The sequence below is a fragment of the Pogona vitticeps genome, chromosome 1 (assembly GCF_051106095.1).
Source record: "Pogona vitticeps strain Pit_001003342236 chromosome 1, PviZW2.1, whole genome shotgun sequence".
Lineage (NCBI taxonomy): Eukaryota > Metazoa > Chordata > Lepidosauria > Squamata > Agamidae > Pogona > Pogona vitticeps.
The window spans coordinates 239,324,658-239,345,252 of record NC_135783.1 but is presented as its reverse complement, the minus strand read 5'-3'; the positions used below and the strand labels follow the sequence as shown (position 1 = coordinate 239,345,252).

The 20,595-nt window shown below is 44.1% G+C and overlaps 1 protein-coding gene across 1 annotated transcript in view; it reads left to right on the top strand.

Annotated features, from left to right (window-relative positions):
• Positions 1–4,227: 4,227 nt before the first annotated feature.
• Positions 4,228–20,595, top strand: part of IGFBP5 (insulin like growth factor binding protein 5) — a 54,216-nt gene continuing 37,848 nt past the window's right edge. Inside the window, exon 1 of the mRNA XM_020805180.3 lies at positions 4,228–6,517. Within this exon, the coding sequence (XP_020660839.2) occupies positions 6,187–6,517 (331 nt within the window). The 5' untranslated portion in view covers positions 4,228–6,186. The remainder of the gene's footprint in view (positions 6,518–20,595) is intronic.

Genomic DNA, 20,595 nt, shown 5'->3' with positions numbered 1-20,595 from the left:
TGATCTGGATAGGTTTGAGCACTGGGCTGAAAACAACAGAAAGAAATTTAACAGGGATTAAGTACAAAGTACTGCACCTAGGAAAAAGAAACCAATCACATACTGTAGTTACAAGATGGGGGGGGGGGGTTACCTGGCTCAACAATACTACAAGCGAGAAGGGTCTTGGTCATTGTAGATCACAAGCTGAATATGAGCCAAAAGTCTGAGGTGGCTACAAAAAAGCAAATGCTTTTTTAGGATACATTAACATAAGTGTTGTCTCCAAATCCCATGAGGAACTAGTTCCCCTGTTCAGCACTGGATAGGCCTCAGCTTGAGTTCTGTGTCCAGTTCTGAACATTGCACTTCAAGAAGGATGCTGACAAATTGGAATAAGCGCAGAGGAGGGTAACAAGGATGATCTGGGGGCTGGAAACCAAGACTTATGAGGAAAGACTGAAAGAACTGGGCCTTGAGAAAAGAAGACTGAGGGGGGATATGAGAGCACTTTCCAAAAACCTGAAAGGCTGTCACACAGAGGAGGGGCAAGATCTGTTCTTGATCATCCCAGAGGGCAGGACATGCAACAATGGGCTCACGTTACAGGAAGCCAGATTTTGGTTGAATATCAGGAAAAACTTCCTAAATGTTAGAGCAGTACAGCAATGGAATCAATCACCTCAAGAGGTGGTAAGTGCTCCAACAATGGAGGCATTCAAGAGAAATTTAGACAACCACCTGGTAGATATCCTTTGATTTGTATTCCTGCACTGAACAAGTGGTTGGACTTGGTGGCCTTATATAACCCTTCCAATTTCATTATTCTACTGTATGATTCCATTGACAAAACAGCTCTACTTAAATTGAGACTAACCATTTGACCTAGGTCTCAAAACACAGAAATATAAGCTGATCAACAGCTTTTTAAAAATATCAATATAGTTATGTATGTCTCTATTAAAACCATGCCCGATTGACCCAGTAGGAGTTACTCTAGAATTGGTGTATGTAGCTACAGTCTAAAGCCATTCATCTGCATCCTCCTTTAAAGCTTGTTCGGATGGTTCAAAATTCCTCTACTGGGTAATCCTTCAAATGAACTTCAACCAGCACATCCAGGGGATGCCTAGTTGTCCATTCTAAAAGTTGCTGATGCATGGACAATGGTGACCCATCTGTCAAAATGGTTTAAAGATGGCACCTGAACATGTGGACAGAGGGTGAGGGTGGACAAAGTGTGGTTCTGGGGAAACATGTGGCTTCTAAAGAATCTTTTTGCAGCCCTCAGCAAGTCCCTGGACCCAGTTAGTTTTCTTCACAAAATTAATTGAAGGTGTTTACATATGTGTTGCACTTCCTTTCTTCCTATCCCTTGTCTCTCCTACCTCTGTTAATATCACAAAGAGCCTCTGGAAGATTTTGGCCATGGAATGCTCAGGGAATGGAATGCTGCTGGCCTGGCAATCTCAGAGTGGATCCAAATACAGATGTCTTCCACAAGGGTTTGGGCCTGGCATGGCACTACCGAATCAAGTACAGTAGTTTATTCAGAAAGAGAACTTTAGAGGCAGAACATTGGTGCGATAGCCATCACAATTATATATTGAATTACACAGCTAAGACCCTTTCACCAAAACAGCCCCACCATCAATAAACATTCTCACCCCATCTCCCATCACTTCCAGCAGCCTGGGATGGCCGTGTGCCCTAGTCTACAGAGGACACTCCTCTATTTGAAATGCTGTTAGACTACAGTTATGTTTCAGTATCAGCCCAGTCCACATCCAGCTGAAAGATAATACACCCTAAGAAAAAGCAATGGCCTTGAAATTCAGCAGCATCCAGGCAGGCAGCTGAGTCATCTAAGAACTCTTTCCCGCCATATGCATTTATATTTTAATTTTAACAAATATTTATACACCTGGTTGCATATATTGACGCAGGCAAATTTTATGCAACCACATGCCCCCTTGACGGTATATTTGCTCCACTTTTGATGATCCATAAGTGGCTGCCCTCTTCCAAACTGTTTCTCTCCCCTCTTTTTTGAACAGGTCAGCCTGTTACTCATTCCTTGCCCTTCTTTCAATCTCATGGACTTGACAAGAGAAAAAATTTAAAACTACAGTATTAAATTTTGCAAACATTATAAACAAAATACAAGCAAAGGCTGGAAAATAGGAGTCTGGCTAGAGACAAATTCAATTGCAGTGCATTAGTTACAAACCTGGTCCTCATTCCCACTGTTTTTAAACAAAAATGCTTCTTTGCTGCTGGCAAGACTTGAGTTGGAAAGGAGATGGCTGCTGATCAGGTTGCACCCAATTGTTTTGGTGGACCCAACATTGTCAAGGACTGGACCAGGGAGATGAACAGAACAGTCAACTTTTTAATACCCTGTTTCCCCAAAAATAAGACCTAACCTGAAAATAAGCCCTAGTATGATTTTTCAGGGTGCTGTAATATAAGCCCTACGCCAAAACTAGTACCCTTAGTTAAGTGAAACCCCGCCCTCTACCATTGTGCAGCAACCAGAAGAAGATGGCATGACTAGATGTGAATAAGTAGAATGTTGTGCATTAAAAGGTAGGGACGTGGTGGCGCTGTGGGCTAAACCACAGAAGCCTGTGCTGCAGGGTCAGAAGACCAGCAGTCGTAAGATCGAATCCACGCAACGGAGTGAGCTCCCGTCGCTTTGTCCCAGCTCCTTGCCAACCTAGCAGTTCGAAAGCATGCAAATGCGAGTAGATAAATAGGTACCACCTCGGTGGGAAGGTAAAACGGCGTTCCCTAGTCACGCTGGCCACATGTCAATGGAAACTGTCTTCGGACAAGCGCTGGCTCTATGGCTTGCAAGCAAGATGAGCCCCCTAGAGTCGGACACAACTGGACCAAAAATGTCAAGGGGAACCTTTACCTTTACCTGTGCATGAAAAAAATTAAACATCTTCCGAAAATAAGCCCTAATGTGTTTTTTGGAGCAAAAATTAATATGACCCTTATTTTTGGGGAAACATGGTAGTTCCTGTGCTTCTGCCTTTGTCTAGTAGTTTGATTTGCAGAAATTAGCAAACAATCATGCATATTCATGCCAGGAAGGTGCGGAGAACCCAAATGGCTAGTTTCTAAATACAAGGCAATTTTAAAAATACAGGAGCAGGCCAAGTTGAAAATCACACACCCCTTCAATTAAGAAAAATCACTGCCCATCCCTAAACATGCCTGCTGGTACCTATCACCCAGCAGGTGAAGCAGAGGTAAGGAAACTGTGATGTGCCTGATGCTTTTGGACTCCCGCAGCCCCCGCCCCTGTGTCCCATGATCAGGGATGATGGGAATTGTGGTCCAACAAATCGATGGCCATCCTTCTCCCCAGACATGGGTAGAAAGCTCTTGCTGGGACTCATCAAAGGGGATAGTATTCTGTGAGATAACTGGATATCGGTCACCTCTCATATTCCGCACACATATACACACAAGCAGAGCTTGTCAAGTCTTGTGCGTTGGGGATCCACCTCCCATGAAAATAAGTCTCCCGGGGCGCCAGTCCTTCCAGGGTGGAAGTGGCAAGGGAGAGAATGTCAGGCAATCATCGTGAACGAGCAGTTAAGCAAAGAGGCTAGCAGAAAAGGGTTAAACATTCCCAGCAGCGAGCCTGACAACTTATGGTAGATAAGGGTGCATTCTAGTGGCAAAAGCGATGCAATGCAAGCGTCGTGAAGCCCGGAAAGACAGCGAGAGTCAGGCGGACGGGGACCGCGGGCAGGGCTGCGCTATCTGCTTGGGACTCCCGCACCAAAATGACAGCTTGCCTGCTGTCCTTCCCCCCCCCCCCCCGCTTTCCTTTGTCCGAAGGTAACATGATGAGCAACGGGGGCCTGAAAGATTAAACCCGGAAGACAGGCTAGGCTGTGGCAAGGGAAAAAAAGGGGGGATCTTATTTGTTTTATCAACTCTGTGTTTGGGTTTCAAGGTCCTGAGAGGAAGGCCTCAGAGAGCCCTCTTCTTTCTCCCTGGCTTTCTTATCTTTAAGAACCCGCTCTCCACGAAGAGGTGAGAGAAGGCCGGCCTGCAACCTGCAAGAAACACGTCCTGTCGAACAGCTTGTCGCTTTAGTGTTGCAGAAAGAGAGAAATGTTTTCCCCCTTCTTTTTTTTCCTTCCAGACGTGGGATGTTTTGGAAGCCTTGGTAAAGTGAGAGGGTTAAAGACAGCACACCGAGAAGGGTGGAAGAGGTAAGGATGCTTTTGCAATCAGTTGAAACGTGATTTCTGCAGCAACGGGGCCTCTGGTTGTGTAGCTAACGTTTTCCCTTGGATTCTGTGTAGACCCTGCCTGCCCTTTAAAAAATGCTGAGTATCCTGCCTTGAGTATGTTTGCACCATTTAGGTCTGATAGATATGAATTTTTTTTTCAGTATAGAGACGTCTGCTGCATAGGTCATTCTGAGGTGTGTGTGTGTGGGGGGGTGGATCTATGAATCCATGCAGCTGATCACCTTGTAGCCTGAAGTTATAGATCCCATTCCAAAGGATGCCTACCATGTTGAAACCTGGTGGCGGATGGATTGCCACTGTAATAGAAAAGGCTGTGGGTAAAGAATGGCTTAAAAGAGATAAGGAGAGCAATCCTTACAGAGACAGTACGACTATACTCTTTCCACCAGCATTGCCAGCTTGCCATAATAATCCGCCTCCTATGCCTTTTACTGCCTCTGGAGTTGAATATACTATTAGGTAAAATTTCAACAAAGTATGGAGATAAGCATGACCATATGTTAGTGAGTATACAGCAAGCTGCTGTTAAATGCACTGGAGCAGGGAGTAGTAAAAAAGAAGAAGAAAAAGAAGCAGCAAATCTGGCTACCTACCCCACATGCCTCTCCATCTCTAGGTATACTTCTATGGATAAAAGTCTACACTGAGTTCACCAAGGCTTGCTCCCAAATAAAGGTGCACATGGTTATAACCCTGGGGGCACTGAATTAAAAAAAAACCACACACACACACACACAACATGACACCACTCCAGCCCAGACCTCCGGAGTGTTTTGAAAGATTCCCTGCAGTTTTTGGAGTGAAACAAACGTTAGTCCTTGTTCCAGCATAAAAGAACCAATTGGATGCCTTAGGGATAGTATTGATTTGTATGTGTGCGTGCGTGCATGCATGTGCATGCTTGCGTGCGCGCCCTTACTCCCAGTAATGTTGCTGATGATTGCCAAGGCTTTTGGAAGCCTGGAAGTCAGAAGCTTTATGGCCTCCCCCGCCCCCTTACAAACACACACACACACACACATACACACACACACACATTTGGAGTGTGCACTGATCTTGCCCTGGTTACTGGCACCCATTCAGGCTGAGGTGTCATTGGGATCTCAGATTGCAGCAAGGGGCTGGCAGGCAGCCAGGGGCAGTCTATTTAAAAGACATGCCTGCTCGGCACTATTCAGTCTCTTTAGAAACTTCTCCAGGGGAAAAGTGCTGGGAGATCTACAAAGTGGAATTCTTTTCTTTTCTTTTCCTTTTTGGAAAAAATTTTTTTTCCCCTCTTCCTTTGCTCTCTTTCTACTGCCGACTTTGTAAAAATCCTTCAACTTTACAGAAAACCTCTTTGTTATTCTTTAACCCAATCGAGGAAGAGGAGGGTTAAAAAAAAGATATTACAGCCAGTCCCAAGCTAAACCTCTTCTCGACAAAGCCCAGCTCTACCTGCTTGAGTGCTACTCCAGACAGCTTTTTTCATTCGTTGCAGACAGTTCAGGAGAGTCAAAGAGAAGCTTGTTCCCTTCTTTTGCTCCCTCTTTAGCCTCTTCTTGCACACTTTGCTTTTTGGTGAGGAGTGTGGATTATTGTGCAACCTCACCAAAAGTATCCTTGGTCCTTTTTTGAAAAAAAATCTTTTTTCCAGCAACTTTTTTTTAAAAAAATCTACAACCTGTTGCTTCTATAATTCTTTCAACTGCCATCGCCTGAAGATTTTGACAGCCTGGTGTTTCTATATATTAAACACACACATGCACATGTATATATAGATTATTATTTTTATTAAGGTGGAAAACTCTTTTGGAATCTGAAGGAGGAGATATATTTTTGTTTTCTTTTTGCTTTGTTTTGCTTTTAAGACCATTGTTCTCTCTCAGAAAGACAATATATTCTGCATCCCTCACCTGCAAAAACTGCGCCTGCCAGCGCCTTGAAGATGCTCCTGAGGCAGGTTATCCTTTTGTCCCTCTGTCTGGGGCTTTCGCATGGGCTGGGCTCCTTTGTGCACTGTGAACCCTGCGACGAGAAAGCCCTCTCCATATGCCCTCCTAGCCCAGTGGGCTGCGAGCTCGTGAAGGAGCCCGGCTGCGGATGCTGCATGACGTGCGCCCTGGCTGAGGGGCAGTCGTGTGGGGTGTACACTGAGCGATGTGCCCAAGGCTTGCGCTGCCTGCCACGCCAGGGCGAGGAGAAGCCCTTGCATGCCCTGCTCCATGGCAGAGGGGTCTGCCTTAATGAAAAAAGCTACAGGGAGCAAGCCAAAAATGGTGAGTCCTCTCCTGGGCCTTGGCTCGGATTCAAAGGGTATCTCTTGGTGTTGCTCTGCTCTCTCTCCTTATGGCACATCCCCATCTGCTGCCTGCCATGCTCTAACCGTCTTCTGGATGTTTTCCCTAGCATGTTCAGGCATTACCCACCCCATCAGGCTGTCTTTTCAATCCTGTTATATCCAGGGTTGTCCTTTTTATTTCTTTTTGCCCTCTTTGCAGAAATACTGTTCATCTTTTCTGAATGTGTGCAGCCTCTGCACAGTGGTGTCTTCCTCCTGGCAGTGTAATTTCCTTGAACCCTGTTCCTTCTAAAGCTAAATTTTCACTCTTCATCTCACACACACACACAGGTTATACCCTTCCTTATTTCCCACTGCATAACCTTTCCCACCCTTAGTACACACTGCTTTCTTACACCAACGAACCTTCCTCGCCACCTGCTGCAGCCCATAGTTTCTCACTTGTTTTTAGTGTGGCGTCTTCAAGTGCACTGCTTTCCTCTTTCCCATTACACTTTGCAGACTGAGCTGAGGGGCCATGGACTGATTTACCATCATTCTGGAATAAGTGAAGTGCTATATAGGGTGAGGTGGCTGGGTAGCTCAGTGAGCTGTGGCTGAGGAGCCAGCAGGCAGGAATTTGATTTCTTAATGTGTCTTGTTGAAGGAGAACCAGCCTCTGTAGCCTTGGGCAATCTGTACACTCTTAGAGTGCCTACCGAAGAAGGGACTGGTAAACCACTGTGGAGTACTGTGTAACTAGCAAACACTGGGGAGGGTCACCACAGCACATTATTATTTTTATCTTTGTACGGTGGGGGAATAAAACCATTAAGTCTAGAGTCTATGATGATTTAATGTACCAGTGCTTTTAGTACCTGTCACCTTGATCTTACCTCACCCACCCATCTGCACCCACCCCGCAGCCCCAGTGCATGATACTGTCATGTTTTAGAAGCAGTCCGGCTTCCTAGATCTTTGATCATTCAACCTGTTAATGCTTTGTATTTATACGGCAAGAGCAAACAAACAGTGCCGTTGAGCCCCATGCAGCCCCACTCTCCGTACCTGTACTGGCAACCGTGTCCCATCCTCATATTAGGTCTAATGCATCTGAAAGTTATGGTTGGGTTCTTTGTCATTAAAAAAATGAGCAGGTGCAACAAAGATATAGAAAAAAATATATGTTCTAAAAGACATTTTGAAAGCAGAGCCTGGATTCAGAATTTTGGGGAATCAGAACAAACCAACCCTCAGCACAAATCCTTACCCTGTATTTCTTATTGTGTTCATTATGTAGGAAATTCCATTTTTCTTCATTTCACCTAGACTCAAACAAGAGCTTTTCACTTCTCCTCTCACCCCTAGTCCTCCCTCCCCTTCTGCAGAAACAAGGCATCTGCTTTCTGCCAGAGTGCCTGTTGCATCCGTGCAGTGAAGATTTGCAGCTACAGCTTCTCTTTTCCGACACCCAATAAATCTCTCGCTGCTGTTATGATCCCCACCCCCAGCCGCGTCTCTTGCTGCTGCTGGAAGGTGTTGGTTTAGTTGTCCTCTCCTCTCACAGAGCGAAACTTTTCATTAAAAAAAATTAAATAAAATGCCAGGTACACGCACAGGCAGAGAGTTTGGTTGGATCATTCCGTAAGGTGGGACCGGTCTCTGTTATGCGAGAAGAAAGGGGTGGAGAAGGAGATCTGTCTTAATTTCCTGTTTTGGAACCCAGTAAAAATGTGTTAACAATTCACTTGCATGAAAACAAAGTGAAATATCTCCACTGCATGTCATCTGCAGTGTGTATGTGTGTGTTTGATCAGTAATGTGAACATTATAGTTGAATGCAAATACAGCAGCCTGCAAAGCAGTGCACTCGTCTCCACAATTTGGAGTTACAACAGTGCCACTTACAGACAGATGAAACCAGCAGCAGTTTGACTTTTTGATTTAGTCTGAACATGCCTGAACGTTTTCTCTTTCCTCCGCCTCCTCAACCCTCCCCCATCTCTCACACTTTCTGATCCAGCTGTAGAGCAGGTGCTCCAAGATGGTCTATATTGGAGGTAGCCAAATTCCAAAGTCTCAGAGTAGCCATCGCCAGCAAGCATTACATGCAGAACTCAAAGTGTGATGAAGCAAAACGTGGAATCTCTCTCACGTACATACAGCTGTTGTAACATTTCCCTCATGGCTGAAACCTAGAATAACATCATTTACTACCTACTGACTGAAGTTTAGTCAGTCTATTGAAGGCCAGCAAATAAGCCTGATTCAGCCCCTTTGCAATTCAAAAGCTGTTCCTAGTCAATATGATAGAAGATGAGAAATATTGCCATCTTCCTTTCTTTTCCATTCTTTCTTTTTCTGTCATAGGTGCAGTTCTTCGACAATATGTTTTAGCTTCACTGACCTTTTGAAAGAAAAATTGGAAGGAGACAGAGTGACATACATCTGGGGAGGTGGGGATTAGTGGGACCCAATGGATTAGCCATGAACCTCTGATTGGGTTTCAGGGGTCTTTATGGGTTACTGAGTTGTAAACATCTGTTGTACAGGAACTCCTGAAGACTTCAGGATCAGAAGATGGATCCTGATCCAAAACACAAACATGTTTGCCTTAGAAAAATGATTTGGTGATGGTTGCCATAACTATCTAATTGTTACTATAAGGATTACATTTTCCAACATCTGTGGATATCAGATATCTTGTCTGACCTATTTCAAATGGTGTGATTGCATTCTGGTAGGGCTGTTATAATTCTGGACATGGCTTTGAAGCAGAAGCAGTTTGACTACTCCACCAAACAAGTAAATTTGGAGAATAGTAGATTTGCACCTCAATTAAACTTCAATCCAGTCATGTTAAAAGTGGGCACTGCAAAATAATGCCAGTTGTCACCTTTCTCCAGAGACAGATGTGTGTTGGGAATAGATGACTTTGGTAGAACTGTATGCCTTCAAGACTTAATAATCTTTTTTAAAATGCAGGAATTTCTGAGGGCAAGGCATAGGAAAAATAAAGGCTTTTGGCATCAGAACAGTGGTGTGAGAACGGAGAAGTATATTTTCATAGGCATGTTTCTAAGCAACTGGTGAAGGGGAAAAAATGAAGTTTGACTTGAACTTGAAGGCTTGTGCCAGGTTGGCCACAAATCCAAGGAGTGAATGTTCAGGAAGCCAATCCTGGCTGTGGTTTGTCAATGACCAAAAGTGGCCCAGAACTGGAAACTGAAGTGAGGGGAAAAAGTCAGGACTGTATATAATAAATTAAGCAGCAACGTGGGGAAATACAGTGATTACTCTTTGCTCCTGAAACTTCTTGCATTCTGTATTGATTCTGAAGGGTGTGTATGTGTTTTGTTTTCTCTCCTCTGTTATCTCTTCTTGGTGTACTATAATAAGCTAGGATTGGCATTACCTACATGATATGTGAAGCAGAAGTTAATTATTGTGGCTCAGTTTGTTCTCAGTGATTTAGGATGAAACATTGGCCAACTCCAGTCATCGTCATCATCCTAATCTAGAAGCCACAGTTCCTTCTAACTGACCTTAGATGATGGAGGGACATGACAGGAAATGCCCACATCCTTTCTAGGATACTAAGGCATCTTGGCCCCTGAATCTGGGTTCCTCCCCTCATGCTTTTACCTTCTTGCCATTAAACAGGAACTCATTCTGCTTGCTGACAAAGTTGTTTCTACAGTGATGATACGTTTTTTCTTTTTCAGCCATCACCCCTATATCGTTTTCATATTCTGTTCATTCCAGAGTTGTTGTTTTAGCGCAACATCACTAAGAAACTCCTGGGGAATTGATAATCTGAAAAGGGAACTTTACCAAGTTCTGGTACTTGTTAATGCTGCTAATGAACTTGACTCCAGCCCAATATATATCACTCCAGAAATGCATAAACAGAAATATCAGATGATACTTCCCTGCTGGGACTGAACCATCTTGGAATGCAGGAGTGTTTGTGTGCTCACGTGTATATGCATGTTGTGCATGTTCATATGGTTGAATACCTCTCTCTTGTTGGTGTTTTTTTTAAAAAAAAAAAAACTCCCATACACAGAAAGTTGACAGTTCAAGAGGATTAAGCAAGAATCCTCCTCCTTGCTATGCCCACTCTGTGTGGGCTAGGATAAGGAAGCATTCAATCATGGTTGGGCTCTATGGCCTTATATGCCCCTTCCAATTTCATTATTCTGTGATTCTATTCCCTATCTTTGTAAAGTTTCCCAAAGAAGTTCTCCATGTGGTTGTCCTAAAAATGTTGCTAACCTCAGTCACTGTCCAGCCCCTTGCAATCCTACCTGAGGAAAAGAGGCTTTTGTGAAGCAGAGATGTGGATTGCTCTGGATGGAAGCATTCCCTAGTGGCTACATGAAACAATAGCAACTGCATTGGTTTCCTAAGAAACCAGTGGATGGGTGATCCTGTCATGAAGGTGGTATCTTCAGAAGCAAAGCAAAAGAGCATAACATTTTTTTTTAATTAAAGAGAATAGATTTTGAGACCTGATGTCAATACGTAATTATTTTTACCGGTCATCAGGAAAATATGCTTTATCACCTGAGGTGACGAGGCATCTTGAGATTGTTACCTGTCTACTTCCTTTTCTGTCATTTTACAATGTGTTGTTGTTGTTTATTACATTTTATCCTATATACCCTATCAGGGTCAGTATGAATCTGAAGTGATTTGACAGCACAAAACAACAACATAGTGGGATAAGAAACCTACTGGCATGTTCACTGTGGAGCCTAGGAGGGCCATTTGCTGCTTATTCCAGAGTCATCATGCGGAAGCTCTTCACACTCCATATTCCCTCTCATGAGCCCAAGATGATATATGTGGCTCTTTTCTCCACAATGACTCTTTGAGGGTAGTTCAAATGGAAAAAGAGAGTAGCTCAAGGTCCCAAAGTATGTTTTCTGTGTCATGTGGGGCCAGAATAGGAATCTCCTTGTCTCAATGGTTCTGGCTAATTTTTTTTTTTTTAATGACTGCTGGGTCTTGCCTCATCATGTCACCCTAGCAGTCCTTTATTGTGTTTTCTGAGGGAAACAGATGAGCAGGCTGACCCTAGTGTGTGTCTGTTTTTTTAAATGGAAGATCCACTGTGGTCCACTTTTACAGAGAATATGGTCAATGTATGTGGCCATTAAAGGAAGAGGACCGTCTCTGGTGGCTGTGTGGTAGAGTAGATGCTTGGTGTATACAAAGTTAGTTCTCTATATCTCCACACAGAAAAAGTTTCCTAGGCTAGGGTGGTGAGACACACAGAAAGGACAAGGCCCCTGCATCATTAATAGTTGTGCAGAAGGAGCAATTTCAGCAATTATGCCATTGACGTGCCAATTTATTCATCTGGTTTTTCATTAGTCCCCTGTTATATCTGTCTCTCCTCCAGCAAGCTCAAGGTGGAGGGCATGGCTATTTTCCTTCCTACCTTGATCTTACAATAGCCCTGTAAAATTGGTCAAACTGAGGAAGATTAACTGGCCTTCAGCATCTCAGTATGTTTTCTGGACTTGAACTTGGATTTCTCCTAAGTCCCAATTCAAGCCTCAACCCATCTTTAGTACAACAGCTAAAGGAATAGGAACCGTGTTCTCTTTCACCTTTGGCTGCCCCCGTTTCAAGCAGCAGGGTTTGATGGCTCCCTCTGTGTACTCTTAGAGAACTGTCCCCCATCATCTTGCAGGCTGCACTAAGCTCTGCACAGGATAGTGGTCTGCCTCAGTCTGATGGGATGCCCATCTGTTTCAAAAGCTGGGTGTGTATCAGAGCTTGGAGAAGTTACAGGTTTTGATCTGAACATCCAGAAGCCACCCCCACCCCATCCCATGGAAAACATAACCAATAGCATGGCTGACCTCTGGGTATCTCTGAGGAAGCTGGGGCTGTTTAGGGTTCTCTGCTGACGTCCTGCCTCTTTCATTGCACCTGTTTTGCCACTGGAAGCATTTGTGAAGCACACCTAAGGCAATTAGAATATGTGCCCTTTTACAGGATAACCCTCAGTAGAAGAGGGAATTGTGTGCGGTGGTCACAGTAGGTGCTCAGAGCTTGGAAAGTTACTTTTTTTGGATTATAAAGTGTAGAATTCCCCAGACATTCTGTCTGGGAAATTCTGGGAGTTGCAAACCAAGAAAAGTGATGCTCCCAAACTCTGCAGGAGCTGAGCTCTCTCCCAGTTAGCAAATTGGCTTTCTTTTGTCCGTCTTCAAGTTATCACAGGATTCTCCTTTCTCTAGTCTGATTTCTCAGATAGGAAGGAACGTGATTTCAGCTCTAATAACAAGCTGTGGTGCACAGGATTGCAGCACTAGCAGACAGATAGGGTTTCTCATACACATCCCAAGTTGTCCTGTACAGATGAAATAACTTGCCAGAGGCCTAGTGTTGCCCCTAAAGTTCTCTGCTCTTCCTTCCTCTCATGCTCCCCTCTTTCTTTCTCTCTCTCTCTTTCCTTTGAAGAAATAGGGAAATGAATCAAAGAATCACTGGTAGGCTTCCTAAGGAGGCTGTGAGCCAACAATAATTGTTGCTAGGAGCCTTGCAGCTTGCTTTTTAAAAAAATAATGTTTCTGATGTCTCAGCTTTCACAAGACAGGGGAGAAACGGCAACGTGAGCTTAGGTTTCCTGCGGCTAGTTGTAGATTTAATATTTTATCATTCCTTTGACATAGTTCCCCTTGCACTCTCTTGCTCCAGTGAGGTGAATGTGGGGCTGAATTTAACAGACACACAACAGCTGTAGTGGAGTGTCTGGGACAGAAAGGGGGGGGCAGTTACAAGACGGGGAAAGGAGGGGGACTGGGGTTAGTCAGGGTGAGGGCTGGGGCAAAGGTCACAGCTCCAGCAAGCGGTGTGCCTTCTGCAATTGCCAGGATGTGCTGTTCCATCCAGGGCGTAACTGGAAATCCCTGGAGAGTGGTTCTTTTTCTGCCTTGCCATGCTCATGTGCCTGGAGTCAAGACTGCTTTGAAATCCTCCCAGAGTTTAAAGCCCAGGCTAGTAGCAACAAGCCTGTGGCTCTTTCAGGAACTGGAAAAACTCCTTTTCCCCCTTCTTTCTTTTCTGATTTCCAAGGGAGAGCGAGAAGTTTAATCCATCAGGCCCAAGCAAGAAGGTTGAGTTCATGATGTTTTGTGGGTAGATGACTATGGGGGCTTTGCAGGGGGACCTGGATTTTGAAGGAGGGGTTTGTTGAAGCGATTGATGTGAGCTGGAAAACGTCAGAAGTTGCCTTGTGTATAGCATGCGTTCAGCAGGGACTGAATGTGGGGGGCCCTCTGCATACAAAAAAAAGTGCTACACCAATGAAGACTCTGACTAAACTCCTGCTAGCTATGCCCACCAGAACTCAGTCGGAGTATAACTCGGTGGCAGATTGCCACAAGTCAACATAGGCATTTGATTTTGTGCAGAAGTGCACATTGCCTGAATATACTTATTTAAACTGCAGTAATTCATTGCCTACATTTACAGCAATTGTGTTACCCCAGCCTCTGTTTAGCACATCACACACACAAAAAAAAAACCCAACAGATTTCACTTGCACGTCTGATTTCTTAGACATGTGGCTTTAAAGGATTTGTGTGCTTGGAGGGACACAGGAAACACCTACCCCCACCTCCAGGAATGTCTCATGTATATTGTCCAAGAAACTGGCTGTGTAACACAGGCTTGTATTGTACATGTGCTGGATTCTACATAGTAGACTTGATCTGTTCTAACATTATGCCACCGCATGGACATTCAGGCATACTGCAGGCTGAGTAAGTTGTTGGATGGGCAGGAAGAAGAGGCATGCTCTTTTTTTTCCCATGCATCTCTTACATACTGTATTCAGAGCAGAGCAAAATGCTGCCTTCAAGCTGTTGTTGAAGGGTAGCTCAGACGGCCTTAGTCAGTATGTCGGTACTGAAGAATGCTTGGTATTGCAGTCCAGTTACAAGTGAAGGACCACACTATCTGATTATGTGAAAACTAAGAGCATCCCAAAGCTCTCAACAATCCAGGCAAGTAGACAAAAATGGTCTGACCTGGCCTTTCTAGGGTATGCCAGACACCACTCTTGTTTATACATGTATGTATGTTTGTGAACAATATCCAGTATAGTACAGTGGTAACTCAGTTTACGAATTTAATGCATTCTCCGGGACGTTTCGTATTGCGGAAAATTCATAAACTGAAACGCGCCTTCCTATAGGAATACATTGAAAACCAATTAATCTGTTCCGGAGATCAGAAAAAAGTTTTTTTTTTAAAAAAAAAGTCTTTTATCTGTTCAAAACTCATTATAAAGTGCAGAACACACAGTAAAAGGCACACAAACAATGAAGCTCAGCTCCCTACCTTTCCACCGCTTGAGAAATGCACCAAAAAAGGTTTCCAAAAGTCCCCAAATCATTGCAAATAATTTCCAGAATAGCTCCAAAACTCGATGCAAAAACTGCTCCAACACCTCCACACTCAACGCCACGTGCTACTCAGACTCCAGCATGCACAGGGGCGGCGCTATAAACCTCCCAGGAGTAATGCATCCTGGGGAAACGTCCTTCATACTGTGTGTGTGGGGGGGGAGAATCGCAAAGCAAGGCATTATTTTCAATGACTTTTCATTCGTAAACTGAAAATTACGTTAACTGAGGCGTTTGTAAGCCGAGGTACCACTGTATAGTGGATAGAGTGACAGACCAAGGCTCTGGAGAACAGAGCTCAAATTCCCACTTGGCCGTGGAAACTGACCGGGGGAGTGGAACTGGAAAAACCACTCCTTAAATATCTCACTTACCTTGAAAACCCTATTAGGGTTGCCATAGGTTAGTCTGATTTGGCAGCATATACAATATGTTTATGAACATATCTGGAAATTGTATGAGTGACTGTAGGTTGCTTATCTCATGTGTGTACTGTATTTGCTTTTACTTCATGGTACTACTGAGGTACCAGGGCTGCCATATGCTCAATCTGCCACTGTGGGACTGCCTTTAACAATGTGATGTGCAGGCATAGGTTGATGAAGTTTCCCTAACTCTCTACCATAGATAGCTAAAGTTGTTTAAAAAACAACAACAAAAAACCATCTCCTTCCCTGCACCCTGTTGGCTACGCTGGCTGTGGGATTCTGAGAGTTGTAGTCTAGAAGATTAATTTGGCCCATCTTGGCACTCAGCCATGCCAACGTGCCATGTCACATATCCACATTGGGCGAGTATTTACTAAACTTTGGCCTTCACCGTTTACGTGTACAGTATGTGTATAGCTATGCATCACAGAAGAACCTGTTCCAGGACCTGGCAATCGAAAACACAGCAGTGACAAGTAAATAACGAAAAGTGTGTTGCCCATCCACGATCCCCATATTTTGCTGTCTGAGGTGTCTGCCTCACCCTGCATAATGGTAGGGTTGGCACTGCTAGCCAAGGATGAGTCGCTGGCCCTATCCAGTGGCAGAGCAAGTGATGAAATTCTGCATTGAATTGCTGCCAACTCACAGCATTTAATTATCTCTCAAAATGAACACTGTGTTTCTGTGATGAGCTCTTGTGTATTTATTACGTGTGCTGTGATAGAGCCAGGAACACTGTTCATTCAATTCGATCCACTGCAGGATTGCATAGCTTTTCCACCATCTACAGCAGGCATTCCTAGAGAGCATTCTTTGACAGTGCCAGTGGGTTGCTTAGTAAGGACATAAGGATGCTAACCTTCCTCTTGACCCTCTTTTGTTGCCTTATGAAGAGACAGAAGACATGATAACTGTTTCTCTCTAGTAACCACCTCAGGATGCTGGTAACAGGATCCATACCATCGTTCGTGTACTCAGAAGGAAGGCTTTGCATTATGTCTACACACATTTTAGAAGAGGAAAGAGGATCCTGTTGTCTTCTAGACATTGGTGGACTCCAGTTCCCATCAACACCACCTGGCATGGTCAGTGGTCAGAGATGATAGGAGCTGTAGTTCCAGAGCAGCTTAGCCACAAGTGTTGCACCACTGCATTAAAATATAGAATGTCACGCACTGTTCTGTGTGAAATTGCAAGGAAGCCATGTCACTTAATGATGGCTGCACAGGCAGAGTCATCCACCAAATAAAATCATACCCTGTCCAAGAGAAAACTGTTGTTTCCACTCTTTCTGTGTTCTACCTAAATGTTCTCTCTAGTGTAGAACTGTATTTAAACATGGCATTTCCCTTATCTTCATGCTTAAGGAGCTTTGTGCCACAATGGTTAAACTGCTGTACTGCAGCCAAAACTGTGCTCATGGCTCGAGGTTCAGTCCCAGGTAGCCAGCTCCAGGTTGACTCAGCCTTCTTTCCTTCTGAGGTCGATAAAATGAGTACCCAGCTTGCTTGGGGTGGGGTGGGCAATGTGTAGCCTGCATAATTAACTTATAAACTGCCCATAGAGTGCTTTAAGAACTATGGGGCAGTATATAAGCAGCACACTTTGCTTTCAGTTGTACAGTCCCTACAAAGCTTGGGAAGGTCACTGTCAAGATTACAGCTCCCAAGCCACCATGACCAGTGGCTATGCTGGGTGGATGATTCTGGGAATTGTAATCCTAACAGTCATTTTGTCAAGCTCTGAGTTTCATTGTGCTGGCTGTATCTTAATAAGCAAGTTTAGGGTTGCAGCCCAATCCTGTGCAAGCTTCTAGTGGTTGTCATGTGATGTCCAGTCATTTCTGACTTTACAGAGAATTATGTATTAATGACCTCTAAAAACTGCTAGCACTGACAGCCCTGCAGCCTTTAGTCTTGCAAACCAAAGACTGTGACTTCCTTTGTTGAGTCAGTTCATCTCATGTTCAAGATCCCTCCTTTTCTGCTGCCTAGCATTGCTGTCTTAGTTGGAGATAAATCTCATGTATTTCAACAGGAAAGTACCCTGAACACATGTGTTCAGGGAAGCAGCATTAAACTTGTGTCCTCTTCTATTTGAGCAAAAGGAAGCAGAGAACTTAAAAATAGAGCTTGCTCCCTTCCCCCTTCCCTTTTTGAATAGCCCTTTTTCCTCTTCTGCCTTCAACAGAAACTTGATATTCATGTATTAGCTAGTGATAATGCTCATCTCCATACTGGGCTTCAAAAATTCCTAGCCCCTTCACAGGTCTACTGTTTCCTAGGGTTTCTTAATTAGGAGCCGAGTACTACAACAGTTAAACAGCTTGAGATTTATAGGGCATAAAAATCTATGAAGGGAGCAACTCTGCAAGTTCTGATTCATACAGTGAACATTTATTATTAAGGCTACAAACCCTGTAAGTTTAGATGGGCAAATTTACCATTCAAATACTGTGGTGGGTTTTTTTTTCTTTCCACCATTTGAATATCCTTGGCTTTGCATCTTCTCGGTTCATGCTCTCTGTTCGCAACAGCCACCTGCATGTTCTCTATGGAAATTATTTTTGCTTGCGTGATTGAGACATCTATGACCTCTTTTCAGGGTTGAGCTGATTGCTTTGAAGTTTTAGTTAATGAGGATCCTGGTTTTAAAATAGTGGGTGGGAATCTGGGGTTCTCCAAATACTGTTGCACTGCAACCCCCAGCGACCCTAGCAGCGTAGACAGTAGTGGGGGAAGGACATAAGTGGCACCCCAACGACATCTGAAAGGCTACAGTTGCCCATCGTTGTTGTAGAATAATTATCACAGGTGCCCTTAGCCCAGTTGTTCTGTAACTTTTATACTTTTTGTAATTATCCACTTTGAGGTACTCATAATCATATTTTTTCCCAGAAATCATAAGCAGTAGAACTCTTTAAAAAATAAGCAAAAGACTAGTGAGGCAAAATTTCTGTTGTTATGCACAGTCAAGCCATTTCTGACATAGGACAGCGTTGTGAATTAGTGACCTCCATTATTGCCCACAGACGCAGTGGTTCCTGAGAATCCAAACTTCAGCAGTAGATTGGAACTGTGTGATGGATGAGTGTACATGAAGAACTTTGAAAGCAGAGATGTGACAGGTTTGGGGAAAGGATTCACACAGGAGGGGTCAAGGCCTATGTTACAATTCTTGTACCATATCCAGTATCTGCTCCGTTCTGTTTTGCTTACAGTAATTAAGAGTAGATGGCCATTTAACTCCATGCTCTGACAATCTTCAGCTGCTGATGGCCACAGATCAAACCTCTGTTAAAAAACAGGTGGCATATAATGGTCATCAAATGCCGACCTGGAAGAAGATGACAGGTGACCTTCTATTCTGGAAAACATGAAGGTTGCCACCTGCCTTGGGGAAAAGGTTAGGCCAATAATAGCAATATTATGAAAGCAAATGCTAGCCCACGAGCGTTGTGGCTAACCACAGAAGCCTCATATCCAAGAAGAAGGGTGGGGTCTACTGTTAGGCAGAATGATGCACAGGTCTGAAGCAGCAAGATGCAGATGTTGGAGGAACCAAGTGGGAGCAAAATATGATGAGGATGGAGCTGTGTGCACACCTTCCCTGAACCCTGGGAGCTAAGCTATTGCCCACAGAGGCAGTGGTGAGCATTCTCCTGCTGTTGAAGCAACTGCCAGCTCTTGAAAGAGGGTGTGGTCCTACGTTGTCTTTTGCCTCAGGCACCACACTTTCTTGGGCCAGCTTGTCTGGGTGGTCAAGGAAGTCATGAACCAATTGCGATGGGCTAGAGAAAGGAATCTGGATCAAAACTGGCCACTGTGCTTTGGAAACACACCCTTCAAGATGCTGTTGGTTACCAGCTCCCATGAACCCTAGCCAGCATAGACAATCACAAGAAGTGTCAGGAGCTGCAGCCTTCATGTTCCCTATCCTGGCTGTAGTTGGACAACTGAAGTCCCCTGGGCCACATCCCACCGTCCTTTGAGGAGTACTGTCTGGTCCAGTGGCAACCAAGCCTAGATATATGGACTGGAGTAAGGAATCTTAGGTCCATGAGACGTTTCTGAACGACAGCTCCCACAATCCCATCCCATTAGTCATTCTTAACATGCGTGATTTTTGCTGTTCTGCCTGTTATGCAGCTGTTGAAGCCATAGTAGCCTTGGCCATAAGAAAGATGAAACAAATGGAAATCTAAGGGGCTGTGTAGACTGAGCCAAAGGTATCTAAGCATATAAGGCTGGAAGGCTGTAATAATATACTGTTGGATGAGCCAAAGAGAAGTGGGGGAGGAAGAAGGTTTAAAGCCAAGCAACTCACATGGTTATTAGAACAGCAGCCCAGCTGGTGCCACCAAGTGAAAATGAGCTGCACAAGGGCCTCTCTTTAGGCCTCTCGCATTTCCATCTTCACCCTCTAGTTTATCTATGCAGGCAGTGCGGTTTGCCTGCACAAACAGGTAGTGCCACCCTGGATCTTCTGAAAGATGGAGGTACAGCCAGACTGCCTAGCCATTTAACCCATTAGGAACTGTATTCTGTGAGGGAACTCGTAATCCACCCATTGCCATGTCAAAAACTTTAGTGAGCAAAACTGCAATTGCCTAACACTACGTGTGTGCAGACAAAAAGGGTGGCGAAGGAAATAGGCAAGAGATAAGTGTGCAGCTTGGATCAGTGGCGTAAATAAAGGGAAAAGGAAATCTTCAGCTTACAGCCTGGAGACCCTGTTGGATGTCTAGCAATGGGAATTCACTTCATATTACCAGGCTAATGTGCCAAATGATGTAACATACAACAGCAAACAGCAGAGAACATAGAACAGGAATCTGTAAGGCTCCATAGAGATGAGGAACGACATGCAATATATCTACACCATAGAGTTACAACAAGTTGACAACTGCTTTAGCTGTCATGATTTCATCCTGTGGATTCTTGGGATTTGCAGTTGTTGTTGTTGTTGTTAATATGATTTAAATACCACCCATCTGGCAGCCAGGGCCATTCTAGGCGGTTTACAACAGATAAACAAACAGAATAACAAAATAATACATTATCAATACAATTGGGGCATAAATCAAATATCATAAAGTGCAGTGAAAACAGATACAATACAGTAAATTACAATTAAAAGCATAAAATGTAAGAGACAAGAAGCATGGCAGTGTGGTGGCTGATATTTTAGCAAACACTGTTGTATCGTACAGTTGT